The sequence below is a fragment of the Urocitellus parryii genome, chromosome 3, assembly GCF_045843805.1.
Source record: "Urocitellus parryii isolate mUroPar1 chromosome 3, mUroPar1.hap1, whole genome shotgun sequence".
Taxonomy (NCBI): Eukaryota; Metazoa; Chordata; class Mammalia; order Rodentia; family Sciuridae; genus Urocitellus; species Urocitellus parryii.
In genome coordinates this window covers 218,991,139-219,015,905 of record NC_135533.1, presented here as the reverse complement: position 1 = coordinate 219,015,905, position 24,767 = coordinate 218,991,139, and the positions used below count along the sequence as shown (strand labels likewise).

The 24,767-nt window shown below is 60.6% G+C and overlaps 1 protein-coding gene across 2 annotated transcripts; it reads left to right on the top strand.

Annotated features, from left to right (window-relative positions):
- Csnk1g2 (casein kinase 1 gamma 2) lies at window positions 1-22,659 on the top strand. 2 transcript variants are annotated; one of them, XM_026414679.2, is made up of 12 exons: window positions 1-207; window positions 15,042-15,491; window positions 20,177-20,217; window positions 20,309-20,378; window positions 20,451-20,599; window positions 20,667-20,901; window positions 20,966-21,051; window positions 21,124-21,208; window positions 21,303-21,451; window positions 21,682-21,765; window positions 21,848-21,954; window positions 22,057-22,659. In XM_026414679.2, exons 2-12 carry the CDS (start codon window positions 15,305-15,307, stop codon window positions 22,109-22,111), a joined length of 1,248 nt encoding a protein of 415 aa, XP_026270464.1. In that variant the 5' UTR covers window positions 1-207; window positions 15,042-15,304; the 3' UTR covers window positions 22,112-22,659. The 2 variants fall into 2 exon arrangements, with proteins under 2 accessions (XP_026270464.1, XP_026270462.1); XM_026414677.2 differs by having other exon boundaries at window positions 20,309-20,599.
- Window positions 22,660-24,767: the final 2,108 nt, after the last annotated feature.

The following is a 24,767-nucleotide window of genomic DNA, read 5'->3' as shown; positions in this document are numbered from 1 at the left end:
GGCCCCGGAGCGGGCGCGGCGGAGCGGCGAGCCCGGCCCTCCCGCCGAACATGCCGAGGCCGGCCCCGTTGGCGCGGGAGCCGGAGCAGGGGCCCGAACGGGCGCCGGAGCCCGAGCCGGACCGTGAGCGCGCGCGGGGCCCGGAGCGGGGGACGCCGCGCTGCTGAGGCCGGCCGCCGCCGCCCGCGGGCCCCAGGCGGAGCGCAGGTAACTACGCGCGCGCCCGCCGCCCGGGTATCCGCCCCACGCGACCCCACAACCCCGCCCGAGCTGCCCCAGCTCGGGGCCCCCGTGAGCCCTGTCCCGTGCCGGGGACCCCGCCGTGCCACACCCGCCGACCCCGAGCTCCGGACCCTGGTGACCCCCAGTGACCCGGCTTTCTCGCCGGAGGTCCCGCGGACCCTGAGCTCCGGCCCCCGCCTCGCCCTGGGACCCCCGCCTCCACGCGGGGGAAGTGTTGCAGTCCGCGGGCCTCGTGCTGTGGACCCCGGGACCCCAACCCCACCGACCTTTCGCTTTGGACCTCCAGGCTCTGTCCGTGTCCATCATACTCCAGATCCTACTCTGTTGTGACCCCCACACTCCAGATCCTGCTGGCCTCCACTGATCCTTGCTGTCCCCAACCCACCAGTCCCTTCTCTTGAAACCCAGATTCTAGCCCACCGCCCACCCATAGGTGTTCCTCAGCCTCCTGCTCGTCCTGAGGCCCCCTGCCCACATGGTCCGATGGCCTCCTGATGTCTGGGCCTGGCTCCTTATGCCTCTCCACTCCCAGTCCTTCCCTCTTCTCCTGTGCCCCACCTCCACTGTGTGGTCCTGAAGCTTTTGAGGTGCAAAGCCCGTGGATTTGGTGCGAGAAAAGGGGTCTGTTGGGGGAACCTGTTGCGGGTGCTGCTGGGGAACTCCCAGTTCGGCTGGCAGCGTCCTCTGCCTTCCGCCCTGGCCACTGGCTTTGTTTTCCGGAAACACACAGATCAGGGAGGGAGGGGTGAGATGTCTGAGCTGGCCCTTGGGATCCTTGCCTAGATCTTCTGCCCCAACTTTCTGGGGGGAAGACTCTTGATTTGGAGGTTGGGATGGAGAGACGTGTTAAGGACCAGACCGGCTTTGGGGCAGCTGGTTCTTATTCTTCGGCCTCCGGATGGCATTGTTTGCAGGAAGCAGCCCTGGAGGGTGTGTATGTGTAGGTGGAGGCCAGCATTTTCTCTCTCTACTCATAAAGTACAGGCCTGGATCACTGTCTGAGCCCCCATCCACTGGACCTTCCACTTCTGAGGTCCTCCCTCCCCATCACTGGGACAGGCCCTGTCCTCATTGGGTGTCTCTGGCACAGAGGCTCTGGGAGCTTGTGGATGTGAGACCAGTGAGAAGATAGGAGGGCCCTCCAGTCTAGGAGGAACCCAACCACCTTTGGAGAATTCGCCCTCTCATAAGGGGCTGGGCACCCTGCCCTACCCCGCCCCAGGAGCCTTGGGGAGAGTGCAGATGGTGCACAGGACCCACAGGTTTGAAAGGGGGAAGTTTGCGGTTGTGGCTGGTAGTTTGTTTTTGTTTTCTGCTTATGTCTCCACCAAGGCTGGGTGGCGCTGACTGATGAATTTCCCAGGCAGCACCCAGAGCGCGTGCAGGCACACACAGGCCTGCTTTGGGTCTCCTGGGCTCAGATGTTGTGTTCAGCAGGTACACTGAGCTCTGGTGCTTCTTAGGAGCCATGTGTGGGAGGGCCCCCTGCAGGGGAACTGGGGGCCCCAGGGGAGGGTCAGATCTAGGGCTCAGAGGCCAGCTGAGTTTCCAGTGGGCAGGTGGGGTGAGCTCTAGGAGGAGCTGGCTCTGTTCCCCTGCTCGCCACGGTGGCCAGTGAGTCTGCAGTGGTCATCCTGCCACAGGTCTGGTCTGAACATGCTGTGTTTGCAGCAGGACCTGCCAGTATGTCAGGCAGCCTTCTGACTGGTTTGATCACCCTAGTTCCTCTGGGAAATGAGGGATGAATTGTTGTGGTAGGCTCTGGACATGTCTGGGAGGCCAGCCGGCTGCGGTGCTGTCGATGACAGTGCGGAGCTTTGTGCAGACATATTTGTGTGAGTTACCAACTCCTGTGTCGTCTTACTTTACTTCTCTTCCTTCTTTTTAATTATACGGTAATTACCTCTGGGTTGCAAAAGGAAGTAGGTGAGGCTTTTTTAAATTGAAAGTCTCCATATCTGCTCATGCCAGCTCTGGGAAGCCAGCATGCCAGCCATTAATTTGGGGATCAAGGCAAGTATGTGGTGTGCCAGACAGACATAGAGCCACTTGCACGCGTGGGAACTTACAGGTGGGCTGGTGCCCATCTGAGAAACAGGCCCAGCTAGTTGGGACAGAAGCTATGCTGGTATTTGGCATTTCCCCTGGGAGCTTCCATGGAGGAACATACGTGTGGCTTTGTTGTCCCTTTTGGGTGCTATAGAGTTGCTCCAGACCCCACAGGAGCAGCCAGCAGCCTCTCCCTCTGCAAGGGGCTCACAGTCCGTGGCAGCCTTAACTGAGGCTGTGTGGTGGGTGTGGTTGGGGAGAAGGCAGACAGAGAGGCCAGGCTGCGGGTTCTGATGGATCTTAGTGTCTGTGTGACCAGGCCTGGTGTGGGCTTTAGTCCCCTGGTAACCTTGGACAGGTCAGCATCAGCAGGTTGGTTGGCTTTCTCTTGACCTGGAGAGCAGAGAGACTCCATGCAAAGCAGGCCCTGGGCCCAGGAGACCCGGGCAGTGCTGTGGTGATGGCAGGGCACTAGCTGGGGCCTCATGCCCTGCGTAGTGTCCCGCTTGGCACTCAGAGTTATCCTACTCATGCTCAGTTGTGGCCTGCTTTCCTGGGCTGGGCGAGCCTCTTCCAGCTGGTCTGTGAGTGTCCCAGGTCATGTTTGTGGAGTAACTGTTGGTGCTGGCTTGTGGCGGCAAACACACATCTCCATGCTCAAAGGGGAGTTGTCTGGTGGTGGGGAGGGTCCCCTCAGCCTGCTCTCGTTACAGTGGCTCATGGTACTTGTGCTGTGTTGGTTCTGAGGTAGCTGCACCGCAGCACCCTGCTTCCAGAGGGACCTAGCCCCCTGCTTGGGTGGAGGAGGACCGGGGCTGTACCAGTGCCAGTGGAAGCAAGGAGGGCTGTGTTTCGTGGGAGTCCAGATGGTGGCTGGGCTGGTCTGTGGAGCAGAGAGGACACGTCTCCTGTCCTCTTGGCACCTTCCCTGTTCCTGCCAGTACTGCCAGCTCCACCTTACCTGTGTTCAGGTACTGTGACTGTGCAGGTGGCCCTGTCCTGGAACTGGCCTGGCTTTGTGGCTTTGGAGCATACCCCATTCTATATATGTGTCTACCCAGTTAGGGCACAGCTGCTCAGTGGGCTGAGGCTAGGACTTCACAGTGAGGCACTGGTGGACACCAGCAAGACTCACGAGCTCCTGAAACAGAACGGTGTACCTGGAGCGTTTGAATAGGGGACTGCCAGCCAGTTAGTACGAGCTCCTTTGGCTTCCAGTCTCCAGATGAGACTTCTCTGACTGCTGACACTTGGTGTGGGTGGGACCCTGAGTCCTCGATTACCTCTGAGAGGGGCCCGGTGTGTCCCACAGGCTGGTGTCCTGCCAACCTCTGAAGGCATAGGACCATCTTAACACCTCCACACTCCTTTGCTTTGCCACACCTTGTCTCCAGCTGGCTCCATCCTGCACAGAGGGAGGACATAGGAAGCCTGTGGGGCAGCAGGCAGTCAGAACCGAGCCTGGGAGTCCACCACCATCAAGTCTGTCTCCTCTGCTCTGAGTCCTTTGCTGTCCCTAACAAGGCCTGGTTGGATTGCTAGGGATCCAGGCTCCACCAGCACCTTTTCCTCTTGCTCAGGGTCTGCTTGCCACTCCCTTTCCCAGGGGTCCTGTGAGAGCTCTTGTGTGTCTCTGAGGTACCAGGTCCCTGTTGCAAGTGGGGCTGGCTGAGAGCGGGGCAGTGTGGCCAGAGCAGTGCCTCAGGCCCAGAAGGAAATTGCTGCTCATGCTCATTAATGCCCAGCGGCAGGACACCTGTACTTCCTACTCAGGTACTGCCATGGAGCATCCCAGGGCTGTGCCGTGGGGTGAGGGTTCCCCAAGGAGGCTTCCGGGTCATCTCAGGGAGGCATAAGTAGTGCACCTTGTTCCTCGCTTGAACAGCCTGAGTGTTTCCCTTACACACAGGAAGTAGCCACAGTTTGGACCCAGGGTTCAAGTTGCAGCCCTGCTTAGCCTCCCCCAGAACACCCAAAGGGCCCCATCAGAGAGTAACCCAGCACCCTCCCTGAGGCTTCCCTCGTCTACTTGCACCCCTCAGAATGGCTGGCCAATTTAGGTCCCATCCTGGTAAGTAACTGCCAGGCTCTGCCTGCCGCTTCTTGGCGTGTGAAGAGTCCAGCTGAGGAGCGTGTGGGCCACGATGCAGAGCCTGCGTGTTCCGAGGGCCTCTTGGGGCAAAGGCACACATCCCTCTCCAGAGAAGAGCCATGCTGGGCTGCCCCTGGCTGTGGGGCAGGAATGGAGGGCTTCCTGACCGGCTAGTGCCATGTAAGGACACCTTGCTCTGAACCTGATGGGTGGCCCATGAGCCTCCTGATGGAGGTACAGAAAGAGGTTGCAGGTCTGGTTGTGCCCCATCTGGAAGGGTTCACACTGTTGGCCTAAAGCCCAGAAGCCCCAGAGCCCCCTGCAGAGCAGAGGAGTCCCCAGGGGGGATCTTGGGACTCCCCGTCTCTGGCTGGGCCACTGCTTCCCAGCCCCTGTGCTGGAGGTATGTGTGTGGACCTCGAGGCTCAGGGCAGTGTGGGCACCACCTGAGGCTACCTTGCATTGCCCTGGGCTACTGTGGGGTCCAAGGGTAGGCTTGGGGAAGGCCTCAGGGCTGTCCAATTCTCTGAAAAGCAGAAGTTGATACTGTAGATGATTTATTGTAGCCCATAATTTTACCTTGATACCATTCGGCTTAAAAGTAATGGGTTTCAAAGAAACCTAGTTAGCTGGAAGTCTCTGCTCCCCAGAACTCAGACATGCCATGGCCCAGTTTAGGTCCATAGGAAGAACCCCTCTGTCTTTGAAACCAGATGAGGACATAGTCTGCAGGCCGTGTAGAAGGAGGCTCGCCTTCCTCGGGCACCTTATTTCTGAGGTGGCTTCAGGATGTTTGTGTGACTCATAGTGACCTCTGCCTTTTTTGTCTGATCCCCCCAGTTCCCATGTGAGAGGGAAGTGGTGTGCATAAGAGACTGTTCCTAGGTCCGTGGTGGCCATATTGGTCTGTGGAATACCTGGGCAAGGGCAGTTTGCACACATGACCCTGCCCTACCAGGAGGGCTCTCTGGGTGACTTGAGCTTGGTAGGTGCATGCTGGGCTTGTGCTTCCCCATATCCTGGGAGTGACAGAGGCTCGCACACATCTCCTTTGTTCTCCTGGGTTGGCCATTTGAGTTCCTTTGTTGGTGTGAGGGAGAATATAGCTAGGGCCTTGAGGGGGTTGCCCATGTAGGGGTAGGGCCAGGCACATCCCTCCTAGTGACCTCAGACATCCCCCCAGGAGGGGCGGTCAGAGCTGTCTGGCCTTCCTGGAGGGGAACAAGCAGCTGGGCTTCTGGAAGTTTAGTTTTTGCAGTTAACCTAGGCCTCTGGGAATTAGGAAGCCCCAGCCAACAGGTCCCAGATTACTTATGATCGGGAGGGCTGGGGGGGTGTTCCTGGAGGCAGATGATGCTGGGGCACCCCTCCTTATTGCCCCTAGAATGGTCTAGAAAAGGTCTTGGGACTGTGGGAGGGCCTCTGGTATTTGTGCACAGGTGAGGTGAGCCCAGCACCTCACTGACCAGGTCAGGGGTGTGCCGTGCTAGGAGCAGGAGCCCTGGGCTGCACCCTGGGGGCCAGGGCTAGTGGGCGACTTACCAGTGCTCCCACAGCCCTGCCCACTCCTCTCTGCACCTCCAGCTCCAGGTCTTGTACCTCCTGTGGGCGCACACCTCTGCATTCCTCTGCAATATGTATACACCCTCCCACAGTAAAAGCCAGTGGTTTAGGCAGGACCCGGGTCCTACATGGCTACAGGTTCTCATAGTTTCCTGGCCTTTGCAGCTGGCCCCTGGGCACTGGCCAGTGCTGTGCCCACTGTTTCTTTTTCTTTTTTTTTTTTTTAAAGAGTGAGACAGAGAGAGAGAGAGAATTTTAATATTTATTTATTTTTTCTTAGTTCTCGGTGGACACAACGTCTTTGTTGGTATGTGGTGCTGAGGATGGAACCCGGGCCGCACACACGCCAGGCGAGCGCTACCTACCGCTGAGCCATGTCCCAGCCCCATGCCCCCTGTTTCTTAGCAGTTTCATTCCTAGTCCGTACATCACATAGCCACTTTCCCAAACAGAGGCCGAGCTTGTGGACCCGGCCCTCTGCACTGCCCCCATAAGCCCTGACCTTGAAGTGGTGTTCCCAGATCCTTCTGCACTCTGGACCTGGAGGTGTCTTTACCAGGGCAGGTGCTCCCTCAAACTTCAGTCTGTAAAAAACACATGGTGGGCATGGTGGCCACACCTGTCATCCCCGCTCCTTGGGAGGCTGAAGCAGGAGGATGGCAAGTTCCAGGCCAGCCTAGGCAATTTAGCAGATCCTGTCTCAAAAAGGGCTGGGGTGCACCTCAGTGGTAGATGCCTTCAGGTTCAATCCCAGCACAGAAAAAACATAGGCTAGAGTCTAGCTCAATAGAGCACTTGCCTAACACATGTAAGGCACTGGGTTTGATCCTCAGCACCACATAAAAATAAATAAAATGAAGGTATTGTGTCCATCTACAACTAAAAAAAAAAATCTAAAAGAAATTTAAGTCACTGTGAACCTGCGGTTGTATCAGAGGTGTTGTGTGAGGCCCTGGGTTCAGTCACTGCACTGAAGACAAAGTAAATATAAAACATCAGTGCAGGGTGGGTGGTGGCTCAGCGGTGAGCACTCGCCTAGCACTGCGAGGACCCGGGTTCCATCCTCAGCACCACGCAAGATAAATAAAGGTGTTTGGTCCGACTACAACTAAAAAATATTTAAAAAATAATAATTCACCCATTAAAAGTCTACGTTTAATGGTTTTTTTTTTTTTTTTTTTTTTTTTAAGTGCAGAGCTTTTTGCAACCCTTTGTGGTTATGCTTCCAGGATTCAACTGGACCCCCTCATCTTCCCAACCACAGGATTTCCTCCCATGGGGACTGTGACTGGGGTGGTCCTTCCCTGCCAGGACTTGTCTGGCCACCCCAGTTGACTTACTATTACCCTGAGACACAGGACGCTCCCCCCCTGTGGCTGGCTGGACAGGTATTCCCTAATTGCCACCATCTGCCATAAGAGCCTGTCCACGGCTTTTGATGTCACCTTTGCTCTATGGATTGTTTCCTTCCATGGAAGTCAGTCAGGCTTGTGTGGAGGGAAGTGCAGAGCGCAAGAGGAAGTAGGCTGGGCTGCCCTGACAGTGGTGGCTTCTTGCAGCTGGCTCCTTGTGTGCCCATTACTACATCTGCTTGTGCTGTGGTACCTAGGTGACAATGTCTGTATCTTCCCACAGACCTTTGTATGACATTGTAGCCACCTGGGTGAGTGTGGACCTCTCCCGAGCCTGTGGTCCTTGCTGGGCACTATGGACCCTGGGCTTGATTGTTCTCTGGTGATGTCCTGGACACCGCATGTGCTGAGCAGCATCCTTGGCCTCTGCCACTCCATGCCTGGTGCTCCCCATTCTGACACCTCAGGTGTCCCCAGGCCTTGCCCAAGGCCTCCTGGGAGGCAGAATCATCTGAGACTTTCTGGGCCGGGATTCCGTGGGTCCCCAGAGCACTGCCACCTGCAGCCTGAGGGTGCTGCCCACGGTGAAGTCCACGAGTTGAGGAGAGGCCAGGCCCAGAAGCCGGGCCCTAGCTCCTGAGTCTGGCCTGTTGGCAGTTCTGTGACTGACCAGCAGGAGCAGGGATGGACCCGCTTTCTCCTGTGGCCCATGAGATGAATGCAGCTGTCCCTCCCTCGCCTTCCTCCTCACCTGGCTCCGCCTCTTTCTTTTTGGTTTTTATTATAGAAGTTTTCAAGTGCCCCACTGGCAGAGACGCCAGTGCGTGAGCTCTGGGCTGGGACAGGTCCGCGGAAGGTCCGTGGTGTTCAGTTTCTCTCCTGTGGACTCTCGTCTTCCCCTCCCATGTCACAAGGCTCCACTTTCTTTGGGGAGCAGCATGCAGACTGCAGCCAGGTCTCCCCTCCCAGTGACACCCTGCCTGGCCTGTGCCCCTGGGTAGGTGCTGGCTCCGGACTGGAGGCTGTGCTGGTGATGTCAGCCAGGGACTGTGACATCACTGAGTGGAGGAGGCAGAGAAGGGGCCCCTGGTGTCTCCAGCAGGGGAGCTGGCCTGGGCCTGGCAAGATGGAGAATCCCAAAAAGAACAGGGCAGGTAACTCTCCTGGGCAGGCCTTGACTGGGAGGGGATGCGCCCACCCAGAGCCATGTCCAGTCAAGTAGGCTCCCCATTTCTGCCCAGCTGTTGGTCAGCTGCCTGGGCAGTGAGCATCACAGGCTGGCCTTGGGCCCTGTCCTCTGCCCAGGCCAGACCATTGGGCAGGAGCTGTCCCCAATCTGTGCCCTGAAACTCCACCCTTGGGGGAAGCCGTGCGTGGGGAGGGCTCTTTTGTGGGCCTCGCAGCTCAGGCTGAGGCAGAGTTTAATTTTAGGGCAGGGAGAGGGCGTAGTGACCCACCCTCCCCCTTGGTATTTTTAGCTTCACTTTAGCCCAGCTGGGTCTAATGGTGGCATTTCCGTTCACCCCAGAACCCACTCCCAGGCAAAGATGGGCCTAGTGGCTTAGGGTCCCCCTGTTCTTCTGTCCTAGGTAACCCACACTCCCAGGCCCGGCCCCCTCATAGGTAGTCCTGCTGGGTCCGTGTGTCCAGGAGAGGCTGACACCTCGTGCTGCTGGTGGGTGACCCTCACCCTCCAGCCCTGCCTGGGCCAGGATTTACCAGGAGGCCTGAGTCTGGTGGCAGCTTCTTCCCCAGGAGGGCCTTGGGGTCTCCCCGGTGCTGTCACCTTTCTCATGCTCATGGGGTAGGCAGGTGTGATCTGGGGGCCTAGTGAGCCTGGGAGGTGGAGCTCCAGCAGGGGGAGGGGAATGGCTGTGAGCATCACCCTGCACCAGAGCAGGAGCATGAGCAGAGGCCACAGCCCCTTCCCAGGTGAGGTGTGGGAACCGCTTGGCCTCAGTGATTTCTGTGCCCTTGCCCTGTGGCAGCCCAGACACTGGGTGACCACACCACCTGAGCTGGGGCTGCCCTGCTGGCCCCCACACCATAGTGCTCACAGCTCAAATGCACCTCCTAAGCACAGCTCCTGGGGTGGTGTCCTGCCTGGGTGCTTCTGTGCAGATTTCAGGGCCTGAGTGTCTTGCTTTGAGGGAGTGTGCCGAGCTCTGTTTTCCCTGGAGTCAGCTTCTCCCTGTGAGCACTGCCCAGCCCGCCACCATCAAGGGGAAGAGGGCTGTTACCCCAGAAGTGGCCTCAGGGAGCAGGCCCAAGAGCCACTTGTCGGTGGCGTGAACATTTGCCCTTTTCAGGAGGTGGTCCCCGGGGCACAGCCCCAGTCTTGCAAGCCTGTCGCGCAGGGCTGCCATCACCTGGCCCCGCTGCACCACCTCTGGGTCCCCACCTGCTGGCCTCAGGTGCTGGACTTGGGCGACTTTGAGGGATGCCAGGGAGGTTTGAGTGTTTTGGTCTTGGCTCTGCATGGCATGGCACCTGGTGGAACTCTGACAGGCTGTGGGGTCGACGGGACATATGCGGGCCCTGCAACTGCACGCTCATGGGCCTTGGCAGCCCTGTTCTCACCGCTGCAGGATGGGGCCTACGTGGGTGATGTGTGGACGCTTGGGGGACTGGTCCACAGCCATGTGAAAGGGAGGGCCCTGGGAAGTCTGTTGGGTTCTACAAGTTTCTTTTTCTTGTTTTTGATTGATAGGCTTAATTTTTAAGAGCAGTTTTAAATGTAAGGAAAAACTAAAGCGCAAAGCACTGCCACACACCCTGTGAAGAACCCCTGTTGTGGTCACCAAGCCAGCGTCTGCGCCTCCTTGCTAGCTGGGGTCACGGTCCCACCGATGCCCAGGTTCCTCTGGGCCGAGCCATCCACACTGTCTCATCACCAGGTTCCTGAGGTCGGGCCTGCCCGACTGGTCCTCAGGAGCTCTCTGCTCCCAGCACCTCGTCTTCCCGCTCGCCTAGCAAGCCAGGCTCCCTTCTGTGCCTTGTCCTGCCCTGTGAGCACTGGCCCTGCCAGTCCTGTGACAGCCAGCGATGTTCCTGCCTCCCTCAGGAGCCTGTTTTCTGGGTTCCCATCTCTCCCCTGGAATTCAATTCACGTTCCTTTGTCCAGAGTTGTGTTCCAGAGAAGGCCTTGGTCCGGAATGGAGGTGTCTAAGCTCACCAGGAGCAGCCTTAGGCATGCAGCAGCCACCCCCAGTGTCACAGCCCTGACAGCCAGGAGGGGTCTGGTGGACTCAGGACAACAGGCGGAGCAGCTGCCGGCTGGGAGGGCAAGAGCCAGGGGCCTGGCTGGTGGCGGTGGTGTTCCATGTTGGGAGGCCTTCAACAAGCATGGGAGTTCCCAGCAGAGCCTCTTTGGTGCCACCTGCTGCCCATCCCCTTCCCCTCTGCACTGGGTGTGGCTGTGCCCTGGCCATTGCCACGAAATCCCCCCAGTGCAGCAGCATCTACCTTGCCACCTCCACGCCTGTCTGCTTGGCAGCAAGGCACCCACAGCAGAAGGGCAGACTGGCACAGGCCCAGCCGGCCCCTGGCAAACCCCCACCGAGGGGAGGTGCTCACTCCTGGTCCTCCTGGGTGGGGCGGGGCCAGCCCTGTGAGTGGAGGCTGCAGGTGGGCGTGGCTCCCCAGGTCAGGATGTGGGCCTAGCCCAGCCTGAAGCTGCTGTCCTTCCCCTGAGGTGCTGGGTGAGCTAGCTTCTGGGGCGTCCTGTTGGCCTGGGGTGCAGATCATGGTTTCTTCTGAAGTAGCTCTGGTAAGGAGCCCTCTGGGCATCGTCCTGCCACCCCTGTGTTTCCCCAGGAAGGCCCTGCTGGTGGTCCCACCGCTGTGGGTCTGCTCTGGATGCCAGCACAGTCCTGCCAGGAGGCTCCAGCATTAGCCAGTGATGTCTGGAGGTGCTGCTGCTGAGAACTGGCCTCCCATCTCCATGTACGGGGTGTTCCCTGTGGTACCAGGTCCCCACTCGGAGAGGACGCAGGCCTACTGGGAGACCCTATGCTGGTGTCCAGGAGGGCTCAGTTTGGACAGCTAGGAAGGTTGGACTGCACCAGTGTTCTCAGTCCTGCAGGCGGGGGCATTGAGGAGCGCTGAGCAGGGTGGGGTTGGCCCACGTCCTTACCATTTGCTGAGGTATGGCCGTTCATCTGCACCCGCTGCTGGCTGCCTCCTCGTGTCCAGCACTGTGGCAGGGGCTGGCTGCCTTGTGTGGTCTGGGGAGAAGTTGCAGAGCCGTGCACACGGGGTCAGCAAGCCTTCTTCAGCTCTCCCCTACCACCAAGAGGGCTGTGGGCACCGTGGAGCAGCACACACCTGGGAGCATGCGCAGGGGCCTGAGCTGGTGGAGTGGGCAACAGTGCAGCTGTGGGAAGGCGGGGTGCTGCTTCTAGAAACCTCCGAGAGTCTCCACCCGGCCCTGGAGCTCCGCAGGGTGACAACCCAGACAGCCCAGGCATCCGTGATGGACAAAGGGACACAGCATGCCCGTCCACGTGCAGAAGTATGGTGACAGCTGCAGTGTGGAGGGACCTCAGTGAGAGCCAGATACACGAGGCTGCAGTGTGTGACCCAATGACAGGAGGGTCCAGGATGGGAGTTTGCAGAGACAGGATGTAGAAATGATGGTTCATGTGAATTCCGTGGCACAGTTTACAGATTATAATAAAGTGACGAACCTGGGCATTCTGCATAGCCACTGACTCTCAGCGTGTGCTGCTCTTGCTGTGTCCTACGTCCCCAGCCAGCCAACGGCTGTTTCCAGCCCACACCTGTGTGCCATGCTGACCCACTGCCTGACCCAGCAGGGCCTGAGCTGAAGCCACCCTCGCAGCTGGAGGCCGGACTTCCTGCTGTGTGATATCGGCCAGGGCCAGGGCCTGCTTCTCCGTCTGGCCTCGGTACTGGTCAGCCGAGGTGGTGTGGTGTGATCTGAGGTGTGAGTGTCATCCCAAGCACAGTCCCAGGACACTGCTCTGTGTTCTCCTGCGTCTCTCCACTCAGATGCCACAGAAGGAAGCTGTCCTGGAGGGGCGAGCAGAGCAGAGCAGGGCAGCCGAGTGCCCGCAGTCCTGGAGCCTGGTGGGGCCGCCTGCTGAAGCTCCATGCCCCCTTCCCAGCGGGGAGCCCACCTGGGGTCCTGGGTGGTTCTCAGGCGTCTCTCCAGCCCCTCTGGCTGCCCAAGGGCAGTGTGTGTGGCTGACGTGTGGCTTCAGTGGCACTGAATGCAGGGGCTTGGATCTGCCCTTCAGCTGGACAAGGAGTGGCCAGTTCCCTGGTGGGGAAAGGAAGCCATAGACGTGCGGGCCTGAGTGGTGGCAGCCTGGCTGAGCAGGAGTGTGCACGGCCCTGTGGGCCCACACAGTGGTGGTGCAGTCAGGACCATCTGGGAGGTGGCACTCCTGTTCAGGGTTGTGCTTCAAACCCTGAGGGCCGCAGTAAGGGCTGCTGCCCTCAAGCCCAGGTATCCTGGGGGTGCGGCCTGCTCCCTGACGTCCCCTGGGCTGGACTGCCAACTAAGCTGGGTGACACTTCTTGGGTACAGCCCTGACCTGTGGGATTTGCCTTTGGAGGCCCTTGGCCCTAGGGAGGTGGCCCTTCCCCTCTTGACCCGCCTGCTTCTGCTCTCAGGGGCCCAGTAACAGGTTCTTCAGGTGCTGCTGCTGTGCCCAGTGGTGACAGCCAGGTGATGGCAGCTGCATCCAGAGAGCTGGTGCTTGCATGGTCCCCCACTTTGGTTCCCTGTTTGCCACCTGGAGTGTCAATAGCAGTCCCCCAAGAATGGGCCACCATAGCGAGAGGTCCTGGTGGGCTGCGCTGCCTGAAGTCAGTAGCCAACACAGACAGGCAGGACTGGACGGGGACTGGTGGGGTGTGTGGCCTGGAGAGCACTTGCTTGCCTGGGGCTCCATTCAGGTGTGGGCCAAGGAGCAGCCTGGGCGCACTAGCTCTCTGGTTCCTGTGCCTGGAGCGCTTTTCCTAGGACCCAGACCAGGTTTTCAGGGGCCCTGACTGCAGCCCTTTCTTGCCCTGCTGGGCAGGAACTGGGAGTGACACCAGCCTCCTTCCAACACTGGCACTGGCACTTGTCCCCAGGACTGTTCTGACACTAGGGTGGGGCCGCCTTGAGGCGCCATTTTGGTTAGGCAGGTCTGGACCTCTGAGGAGGCCTCACGGCTGCACCTACCCTGAGACTGCCCTGTGTCGTCATGTCCCTGTGACCATATCATCTCTGGGGTCCCCATCTGTGACCCAGAAGTGGCTCCTGAACCTTGGGTCCACCTGCAGCTGGCAGGTCCTTTTTTTTTTTAATATTTATTTTTTAGTTCTCGGCGGATACAACATCTTTGTTGGTATGTGGTGCTGAGGATCGAACCCGGGCCGCACGCATGCCAGGCGAGCGCGCTACCGCTTGAGCCACACCCCAGCCCTGGCAGGCCCTTTAATGTGGACAGCTCCGGGGGCTGTGAGGCCCCAAGATGGGGCAGCAGGGTTATCAGCCTTGTCACCCCTACCTTCGAGGCCCCTTTATCACCTGCTGACCCCCAGGAGTGTCCTTGGGTCCTGGGTGGGCCCCCCTCATGTGCAGGCCGGCTGTGTCAGGGCCGAGTGAGTGCGCCCGTGCAGGTATGGCCTGCAGGTGCTCTCGTGCCCCCCGGTCCTCCTCTAGCCCCCTCAGCCCTGCATCTGGGCCTGACCCTGTACAGTTGTTTTAAGGGCTGGTTTCTCAGATGCCCAGCTCCCTAACTGCCAAGTGGGCCAGAGACAGGACAACCAGGCAGGAGCGAGCCCGGGCACACAGGCCAGAGCAGGCAGGCACCAGCCTGCTTCAGGGGTGTGGCCTCTAGCAGTGGTGAGTGGTGGTGTGAGTGCTGGGGATCCGACTCAGGCCTCCCTGTGCTGCGGGCGCACATGTTTTGGAGGTCAGAGGCCCCCTGTTGGGAGCAGCTGGACGCTGGATAGGAGGGCAAGACCTGGAACCTGGCTAGGAAGGCCTGTATGCTGGGCCTGAGTGAAAGGGGAGGTCAAAGGGCAGTTCTGGAGGACCAGGTGTCCGAGAGGCGCACCCTCCCCACCCTGGCCAGCCAAGCCCCCGCTGCCTCCTCACTGGAGTAGTGCAGCTGCCAGGGCTACCTGGGCCGCGGGAAGCCATTGCCCTTCCCAGGCCTGCCCCTCCTCCCCAGTGTTGCCAGCCATCCAGGGATGCCAGCTGAGGTCAGGCAGTGAGTCCACGCCTCTGCCCGGGACGCTGTCTGCTGTCCTCTGTCGTGTGTCCTCTTCCTCTCCCTGGCCAAGAGATGAGCTGGAGGGTTGGCCCTCTGCTCTGGTTTGGAGACCTCTTCCTGGCTCAGCCTTCCAGGGCCTCGGCCACCTGCCGATTGCCAGCAGCCTCCTGGCCACGAGGCTTTCCATCATGGGCCCAGCCACTCCAGCGTCCCCTGACAACTCCCAGGCTTCCTCTTGGCCATCCCACCAACCTTTGCTGTGCCTCTGACCCCATCATCAGTGTCTCTCGTGTGGGGGGGTGCATACAAGGGCTTCCCAGGGTCTGGGGCAGGGATGTCACTTGTCCCGCTCAGACCTTCAGAGATCCTTCCAGAACACCGGCTACTTGGGGCCCCTCTGGGTGCTGTCCTCAGTCACCCTGCTCACTGCCTCCACCCCCTGGGGGACCCACAGTGCTCTGCCCTGGTCCTCCTGGCTTCCTGACCTGTGCTTCTCTCTCTCTGCAGCTGGGCGCCACGAGATCTGAGGCCGAGGGACCTTGCCAACAGCATGCCTCTCCCCCGACGTGACCCTGAGGCCCCGAGATGAGCACCACTGCAGGGCCCTCCAGAGCGCCCTTGTCCCACTAGCTCCCCTGCCGGGAGCCGCAGGCCGCCCAGCCCACGCCGCTGGGCCCATGGCGTGTTAACACGGAGCGGCGACCTCTGGTTCACAGACGGGCTTTGCACGCAGCAGAGTCACCGTGGAGAAGCCAGGGTACCACAAACTGATGGATCTTGACAAGAAAGGAGGGAAAGGGGAGCTGGAGGAGGGCCGGAGAATGTCCAAGACCGGCGCGGGCCGGAGCAGCCATGGCGTCCGGAGCTCGGGGACCAGTTCAGGGGTCCTGATGGTGGGCCCCAACTTCCGCGTTGGCAAGAAGATAGGCTGTGGCAACTTCGGGGAGCTTCGCCTAGGTGAGCCGCCCGCCGGCAGCAGCTGGGGAGGTCGGTGCGGCAAGGCCGCCGCCGTGGTGGCCAACACCCCTTGAGCTGCTGTGGATCATAAATGGGGGTCAGCCTCTCACCTTGGAGTGGGCTTGGGGAGCAGGGAGCCTGGGCCCCACTCTCCCTCCTGGGGGTGGTGTTGTCACAGGGAGGGGCTCACAACAGTGGGGAAAGAGGCCAAGCCAGGCTCTTCAAAGTGGTTACTCCCACCCCAGCCCAGGTTGTGAGCTGGACTAAGGCCTCTCCACTTTGTAGGCCCAGCTTTGCTCGGTTGTCAGCTCAGGAGAGCTCTGGCCACACTCCGCATCAGGGCCCGTGCTGTTCCACGTTCAGACCACACCTGGCATAGCCAGGTCCCAGGGGCATGCACTGGGAGCCCAGGGTTGGGCCCCTCCCTGGCCGGGGGTGCCTTCCCTTCGGGGCCCTGGTGGTCAGCACCACACCCTTGGGAGCTCCATTCTCAGCAGGTGGCCCAGGAAGGCCCTGGCCCTAGAAATAGAATCCAGTCTTGGTGCTTCTGGAGCTTCCAGGTAGCCCCAGGCTCCTGAGCACTTCGAGGGTGCTGGGCCCCCCCGGGAGGCAGTGGCATCTGTTATTGGAACTTGCTGGAGACACTCAAGCCCATGAGCTCCAACCCACACTGGTGCCTGTCATAATAGGAATCAGGGTCACTTAGAGGGAGCAGGGACAGGCAGAAGGGCAGATAAGGGACAGGGTGGCAGCAGGACCTGCCTTGTGTGCGCCCCATGCAGGTTGGGCCCCATCAGAGCCCCGGGTTGTCAGAGCAGTGGACATTGACTTAGCAGCACCTTTGTGGCAACTGCCTGGGGCCCAGGACATGGGTGGTGGACACCCCAGGCCCCACTTGTTCCTTTCCTGTGTGTTGAGGTCTGTGATCCCCTCTTCCACCTCAGGTTCCTCACCTGTTGATGGGGTGGATGACAGTTCCTCTCTCGAGGGACTGATGTGGGCTTCAGGGAAATGGTCAGTGCGAGGCCAACGCCAGGTCCATAATCTGCTTTGTGCACTCGGGCAGCCCCTCGTCCCTCCTGAGGAGGGCAGTGTTTCCCTGCATTCTCTTCAGCAGGCAGTGGCCAGGAGGCCAGCTTGACACCGCCCCTGCCCCCAGCCTGCTCAGCTCTGCAGAACCACTGCCTGTAGCCAGGCTCCGGGTCCTTAGTAGCAGGTGGAGTCCCACCTACAGGGACTTCAAGACCTAGCACTGCTGCCCCGAGGCTGTGAGCATGTGCACACACACACACAGCGGTCCCTGGACAGCCCAGGCTGGCCTCGTACACCTCTGGGGACCCAGGTGGCTGTATGGGGGGGCTTTTACTGAGGTTTTAAAATCGCAGTGTGGGCTCTTCCTGTCCACCTTCTTTGGTTCAGCGTATTTCACTTTTTTTTTTTTAATTTTTATTGTAGATGGACATAATACCTTTATTTTACTTGTTTATTTATGTGGTGCTGGGGACGGAACCCGTGGCCTCGGCCTCGTGTGTGCTAGGCAAGCGCTCTGCCACTCAGCCCCAGCCCTTACTTTTATTTTTATTGTTATTATTTTTGAGATAGGACCTCTCTACATTGCCAGGTTGGCCTGGAACTTGTCGTCTTCCTGCCTCAGCCTCCTGAGCAGCTGGGTGACAGGCGTTGCCCCATGGCGCAGCACAGCTGTAAGGCCACCTGCTTGCAGAGAGCAGCACGTTGCATCCTTCACTTCCTGCTAGAGATGTGTGGCATTTCCCTGGCTGGGCTGTGGGGGACGCAGCTGTCCTCCCTCGTCTTGTCTTGGGACCCAGGTCGTGGAGTCTGTGTGTGCTGAGGAGAAACCCTGAGGTCCGTCTGCACAGCGGTCTCCCATGTGGGGTTCCCACAGGCAGCACCACACACACCCTCTCCCACTGTTTTGAGGTGTCAGTTGTTTTAAAATTTTGAGTGCATGGGCTTAGCATGAGCAAAGCACCAAAAAATGCTATTTACTTTTTTTTTTTTTTTTTTTGGTCCTGGGGATTAAACTCGGGCCCTGCCTCTGAGCCATGTCCCCCACCCCCACCGTTTTAGTTTTATTCTGAGAGAGACTCGCTAAGTTGCCCAGGCTGGCCTGGAACTTGTGATCCTCCTGCCTCAGCCCCAAGTCGTGGGATGACAGGCGAGGTCACCGTGCCCAGCCTCCTGGAACTTGTTTGCAGTGGCTAATTTAATCTGCTCTGGGCTTCGGCACATGCCTTTCATAATGAACAGCAGCCTATGGGCTGACTGTTCTGCAGACTGGAAATCCATGGGCAGGGCCAGCGTCGGGCAGGGGCCTCCTGTCCTTCCCTCCCTGAGGGTGCTGTGGGCCAAACACCCCTGCCGCACCCCTGCCCTGGAGGTCAAGTCTCCGCACTTGAGTCCGGGGTTCCAGGGGCAGGTCCAAGCCACAGCGCTGTTAAGGCCCCCCGCTGTGGCACCTTTCACTCCCTCCCTGCTCTGGCTGCAGCTCGCTCCTCCTGCTCAGGGGTTTGGCGGAGCTCTGTGGTGCTGGTCTGGCCCCTGAAGCTGGCCCAGGGACTCTGCTGTCTTGCAGGCTTGGGACTGCATTGGTCCTGGTGGCTCTTGTTAGTGACACATCAGGTCTACAACACCCCCTCCACGGGGCGTGGGCTCTGGACTTGGAGTCTCAGCAGGGCCTCAGGGAGTCTGGGGAGGTGTCTGTTTTCAGTGGTTGCGCCCTACGGTCCTTCAGCCTGTGTGGCCTTGGAGTCTTTCTTTGGCCCAGGGTCCCTGGGAGCTGTACTGTGTCAGGCCTGGAAGTCTCCTACCTTCTGCACGTGTGGCAAGGGCCCTCACAGGAGCCCTCAGAGAACCCCTTGGGGTCACAGGTCCACAGAGACCTCAGACGCCTGTGTACATGCCCCTCTCAAGCCCAGGCCACCTCCAAGCCCAGGCCACCTCCAAGCCCTTGGACTCTCATGCTCCCAGATATGCAGTCAGAAGGCCAGGGCAGCTGAAGGCTTCTCCAACCAAGTACAGGAAGAAAATCACCGCCGAACAACTAAGAGATGTCCTCGGAGCTAGGCCGAGGCCACGCCAAGAGCGTACACTAAGCAGGCACACGGGACTGTGAGGAGGTGTTGCAGGGCCCCCATTGACAGCATTGGCTGCCAGATGCAGAGGCCACACCTGTCCTCCCCGCACCTGGGAGGCTAAGGCAGATGCATCACAGGTTCCTGGCCAGCCTGGGCATCCCAGCAAGACCCTGCCCCAATATAGAAAATAAGGAAGTCTGGGGATGTGGCTCAGTGGTAGAGCACCCTGTGTTCAGTCTCCAGAACCGAGAAACAAGAATCACAGGAACCACAACCATATGATATGAAGGAAAACCACCCAGTGGAAAAAACGGGCAGAAGACCTAAACAGAGGGCACTCAGAATGGCCAGCACTCAGTGAAGGGGCAGGGTGCAGCGGCACACTCCACCTGGCCCCGCAGAGGCCAGGGCACCAGCATCCCTGGCAGCACCAGTTCTCAGGAGGGTCCCAAACTGGAAACCACGCATGCGTACCCCAAGTGGGTGAACATAGCAGAAAGCAGGTGCACACCCCGAGCCTGCGGCCTGGTGCCGCCCAGCCGTCTCTTGAGAGCCCTAGAGTTCCCCCAGGGTGGTGTGGGCCTGCAGGCCACCTCCAGTGCTCTCCTCACATTTTTGGCATGTTTGGAACTATGCTGATGGACAGCCCCATTTGTACCCAGAACTGGGGGCCAGGCCAGGGGCGGTGTGCAGTAGTGGAGAGGAGCCTGCTCACCTCAGGCAGTCGCTCACGCCCACATCCTGCAGGCTCCTACGTGCAGGCCACTGGAGACACTGGTAAGACTGAGTGGCCAGCATGGCCGAGGAACACACCAAAGCCAGGGGAGCCACTGTGACTGGCTGCAGGCACAGGGCAGAGTGTGGCCATCTGTGGTCTCGGCCACCTGGCTCTGTGCTGTCCCGCCTCATCTGGGTTCCCGTGGCTGCTGTCTCAAGCACCTAGGCCACTCAGCTACAGTGGGTGGAGGGCACCTGGAGGCCTCTCCTGCAGCAGGACCAAGGCAGGAGGAGGGCCCCAGTCCTTGACATAGCATGTGGCCTTGTGCTCAGAGCCAGGGCAGGACAGGGCTGCTGGGGGTGGCCTTCCACACTGACAAGTGTAGGTGGGCAGTGGTGTGTGTGCTGTGAGGTGAACACACCAGGGTGCTGGGGCAGCTCTGCCTGAGGGAGTCGGGTGGGAGTCTGCTCACGCAGTAGATGCCCATCTGGGGCTGGCTACTGCCTAGAGCTAGACGAAGTCACCAAGTTGGGGCCACACTGCCCTCACGGGGTTCAGGACTAGGGCAGGCTTAGTGACCACCTTCCCCTCCATCTAGCAGTGAAAGCCCAAACTGCTGCCGTGTATTTTGCCGTTTTCGGGATGGAAGCCTGAAGGGCCTCGTGTGGGGGGAGGGGCTCTGCCCCAACCAGCCTGGGGTGCTGGACAGACTTAGTGGGCTGCCTCCCTGGGGCCTCCAGTGAACAGAGACGGGGTGTGGACCAGCTTCGGAGTACGTGGGGGCTACGTGCAGGGTGGGGAGGACAGGGTCCTGCCAGGTCAGGAGGTGCTCCTGGCCCTGCTGCCCTGATGGCCTTTTGTCCCCACAGGAAAGAACCTCTATACAAATGAGTACGTGGCTATCAAACTGGTGAGTCCTTCCTTCCTATCCTCCCAGCCAGGCCCACAGGGTCCCAGGGCGCCGGGCAGGCTCGGAGGGGTAACGTCTGCGTCTTCCCCAGGAGCCCATCAAGTCCCGGGCCCCGCAGCTGCACCTGGAGTACCGGTTCTATAAACAGCTCAGCGCCGCAGGTAGGGGCAGGCCTTGGGGGGGCCGCGGGGCAGGGGCGGCCGGCGGCCAGCTGAGCACTGTCCCCTCGGCAGAGGGCATCCCTCAGGTCTACTACTTCGGCCCGTGCGGGAAGTACAACGCCATGGTGCTGGAGCTGCTGGGGCCCAGCCTGGAGGACCTGTTCGACCTGTGCGACCGCACCTTCACGCTCAAGACGGTGCTCATGATCGCCATCCAGCTGGTGCGGGGGCGGGCCGGGCGGCGGGGGGGGCGGGGCCGGGGCCCGCGCTGAGGCTCGGCCCCCGCAGATCACGCGCATGGAGTACGTGCACACCAAGAGCCTCATCTACCGGGACGTGAAGCCCGAGAACTTCCTGGTGGGGCGCCCGGGGACCAAGCGGCAGCACGTCATCCACATCATCGACTTCGGGCTGGCCAAGGAGTACATCGACCCCGAGACCAAGAAGCACATCCCGTACCGCGAGCACAAGAGCCTGACGGGCACGGCGCGCTACATGAGCATCAACACGCACCTGGGCAAGGGTGAGCTGCGCGCGCGGGCGGGGGGCGGGCGCGCGGGCCGCGCTGAGCCTGCTGTCCCCCGCAGAGCAGAGCCGCCGCGACGACCTGGAGGCGCTGGGCCACATGTTCATGTACTTCCTGCGCGGCAGCCTGCCCTGGCAGGGGCTCAAGGTAGGCGAGCGATGCGGGTCGGCGGGGTGGGGGGGGGGGGAGGGGCGTGGTCACTGACCGTGGGACCCGCAGGCTGACACGCTCAAGGAGCGGTACCAGAAGATCGGGGACACCAAGAGGGCCACACCCATCGAGGTGCTGTGCGAGAGCTTTCCAGGTGAGAGGCCCGCCCTGCCGCTCCTCCACCAGCCCCCGTCCTACCCCTGTCCCCGCCTTCTCCTTCATTCCCAGCTGTTGTCCTCTCTCCGCAGAGGAGATGGCCACGTACCTGCGCTACGTGCGGCGCCTGGACTTCTTTGAGAAGCCCGATTATGACTACCTGCGCAAGCTCTTCTCCGACCTCTTCGACCGCAGCGGCTTCGTGTTCGACTATGAGTACGACTGGGCCGGGAAGCCCCTGGTAGGTGACACTGGGCATTGGGCCAGAGAGTCCCTAGTAGGTGAGGTGGGTGGCCGGCCAGGAAGTCCCTAGTAGGTGATGCTGGGCAGTGGGCTGGGAAGCCCCCTGCAGGAGGGGGGCTTCGGCCCTTTGCGCTGGGGTACACCTGTGTGCAGGGGTAGTGGGTCAGAACCCCATCCTAGGGCGTCAGAGTCGGGCCTCCCGGGCTATCCTGACACCCGCTCCCGCAGCCAACACCCATTGGCACCGTCCACACCGACCTGCCTACCCAGCCGCAGCACCGGGACAAAGCCCAGCCACACAACAAAAACCAGGTGAGGGTGGCCCGGGGCCCCCTACATCCCAGGGAGGTGCCAGGCGTCTGGCATGACTCCCCCACTGCCCCCGCCCACCCAGGCGCTGAACTCCACCAATGGAGAGCTGAATGCAGATGACCCCACAGCCGGTCACTCCAATGCCCCAATCACAGCCCCCGCTGAGGTGGAAGTGACAGATGATACCAAGTGAGCTTTGGGGCGGATCTCGAGGGAGGGGGACACCTGGGCAGAGTGTGTGGCCTGCCAGCCTGGTACCTCCCTCCCTCCCTCCTTCGTGTCCTCCCACAGGTGCTGCTGTTTCTTCAAGAGGAGGAAGAGAAAATCTCTGCAGCGACACAAGTGACCGGGTGCCTGCAGCGCCTGCACCTACTGCGCGCAGCCTCTGGCTGAGCTTGTCCAGGAGGCCCGCGGCTCTCCACGGTGTCCGGGGCCAGAGCCCCACCGGAAGCCCAGGCAGACTGTGGGGGCCCGTGGACCGCAGGCCCCCACCCCCAGGACGTGGGGTCACTTCCTTCACTTAAGACTTCGGCCGAAATGTCTACAGCTGTGTCTAGTCCTCCCCTTCGAGAGCATTAACTATTTAAAACAAGGAAACAAGGAAAAAAGAGCAGAGGCCTGCCCTGCCCCAGCCCTTCCCGTCTCCGTGGTGATGAGTCGCGTGACCCTGGAGGCCCCCGGGCCACTCGTTAGCCTCATAAAGCCCAGCTTGTCTCCCTCGATCCAAAGCCCGTTTTCTCGAGGGGGGGCAGGCCCAGCCTGGGAGGGGCACATGGGGTCATCTTGCCAGGCCACCTAGGAGGGGGCCCAGGCGTTGCTGCCAGGGTGAGGCCACCCCCTGGGCCTCCCCCAAACCAAAGGGGAAGGTGGGGGCGGGGCTGCAGCTGAAGCCAGCCCCCAACCAAAATGCTGCACCAAAGCTCTGGCGCCAGGGCGCGGCAGCCTTTTCCAGCCCGGCCTGCACCGGGTGGGCGCACTTGCTCCCGGAGGTTGTGCCCAGGCGCCCAGGACCCCGAGGGTGTGCGGCCTCTGTCCCCACTCTGGCGCAGGGGCCGCCGGGCTCCTGCTGCCTGCCGGCTGCGGCTCCTGGTCTCCCGGCCTCCGCAGGGGCACCGCCGCGGGAGACCACGCCTTAAAGCCCCCGCCCCACACCAGGATGTGGTGGGGGCGCCTGGAGGCTGCGGGGGGTGGGCGGAGGCGCCGGGCCTCCCCAGCGGTGGTCGAGAGTAGTACTTGCTTTACAAAGTGTACAGAAATGGCATTTACGTTTCTCTGACGCTTCCTTGAAGCCATAGAATTTAGGGGCTTTTTTAAAAAATAAAAGAAAAACGAAACCACTCCTGGGTGCCGGCCTGGTATTTCCAAGGGAGGGCCAGGAGAGTTTGCAGACGGGAGCACGAAGCAGACGCGATGGGCCGCAGAACCACAAACGGGTCTCCAGGTGCACGTCGCGGGCCGGAGACCAGAAGGTCCCTGCCGGCCCGCATGTTGGGGGACGCAGCACCCGCGGCGCAGCCGACGGAGCCAGGCAGCGCCTCCCCTTGGCTACGGTGGAGCCCAGAGCCCTCTCCTCGGGCCAGAGGCGGGCGGCGGCCCTCCGCCCGCAGCAGGCTGACCCCAAAGCGGGTCCCAGCCTCCTGCCCTTCTCCGCCCGCTTCCCGCGGGTGGGGAGAGCCGGCCCCAGCCCAGGGAGGAAGCCAGACTGGAGAACGCCAGAAGAGGAGGACCTCCCTGGGCGCAGAGGAGGCGCACTGTCGTCCCAGGGTACTTCCCAGGAAGAGGACTGGAGTCTCCCCGTGGAATGGGCCTGAGGAAAGTAAGCCAGAGGACTGGGACCGTCACGGTGGTCCCCACTGTGGGAGCCTCCCTGAAAACAGACGAGTTCACCTACGGAGACGAGAACCGCCTGTCACCCTGCAGAGCCCCGCGCGCCTCAAGCTCATGGAGACCTGGGCCAACTGGGTCCCTTCCCCTCCGCGCAGAGCGGCCTCAGAGCGAGCATTCTGCTGGGAGAGCTGCGCCTCAGTCGCTGGGATGACAGGCGTGGCCAGTGCACCCCGCTCTGCTGGTGGCACTCTGAGGATGGGGACGTCAACTCCAGCCTGCGCAGGTGCAGCAGCGTTCCAGACCGAGGCTGGGATAAAGGAGGCCGGGAGGACCGGAGACCGGGGTCCAGGGGACGGGAGACGGGGGGACGGAAGACCGGAGCCGGGGGGGGGGGGGGGGGGGGGGGACGACGGGGGAGCTGGGGCGGAGCCAGACTCCCAGCCTGGGCGGCGGCCTTGCATACTGATGGGAAAGTGCAGGTGGAGGAGTGGTTTCCGGTTCCATTTCCCCCTTTTGTGCTGTCCCTGTCCTTCCGCGGTCCAGGCACAGGCCTCCTGGGCTGTGCCCTGCGGTCCCCGCACAGCTCCCCTTAGTGCCGCCCCCGGGGTCTCTATTCCACCTTCGCCAGCGGAACCTGGTTTCTGCTGGGAATGAATTTGGGGGTTTGCTTTGCTTCTTGGCCTTTTAGCATCTCACATGACTCCCAGCTCCTGAGAGAGGTCGCCGTCGTCCCTTTTGGCTGTGGCTCCGCTTCCCCGTGGGCTCTGTGGCTGGAGGTCTGTGCGCTGCCGCTCTGCAGCCCTTCCCTCCATTCCCCTCCTGTGCAGGGCGGCCACTTTGTACCACCTCCAGTCCTCCAGGGCTCTTTGCTGATTTTTTTTCCATGTTTTTCTCTTTTTAGTTTGGACGATTTTTTTGGACTTTTTAATCTTTTTTTTTTTTTTTCATTTTGTCTGTTTAAACCATCCAGTGGATTCTTTTCAGGTTTTATCCTTTCTCAGTGGTGGGAGGAGCCCAGGGCCTCCTGCTGCTGTCCAGCGCTCTGTCCCTGAGCTGCACCCAGCCCACTCAGAGGTGTTAGTCACAGAATACCTCTCTCCCTCTCTGCTCTGGTCTGTCCCCAACAAAACTGAGGTTAAATCCAGTGCCCAGCATGACAGGGTGAGAGGTGTTGG

Bases quoted from the DNA above. Each gene is read 5' to 3' on its own strand.
- Csnk1g2 (XM_026414677.2), top strand. From the start codon at position 15,305: ATGGATCTTGACAAGAAAGGAGGGAAAGGGGAGCTGGAGGAGGGCCGG. The intron at 15,492-20,176 runs GTGAGCCGCCCG...TTGTCCCCACAG, and splicing joins CTTCGGGGAGCTTCGCCTAG to GAAAGAACCTCTATACAAAT. The intron at 21,955-22,056 runs GTGAGCTTTGGG...GTCCTCCCACAG, and splicing joins GAAGTGACAGATGATACCAA to GTGCTGCTGTTTCTTCAAGA.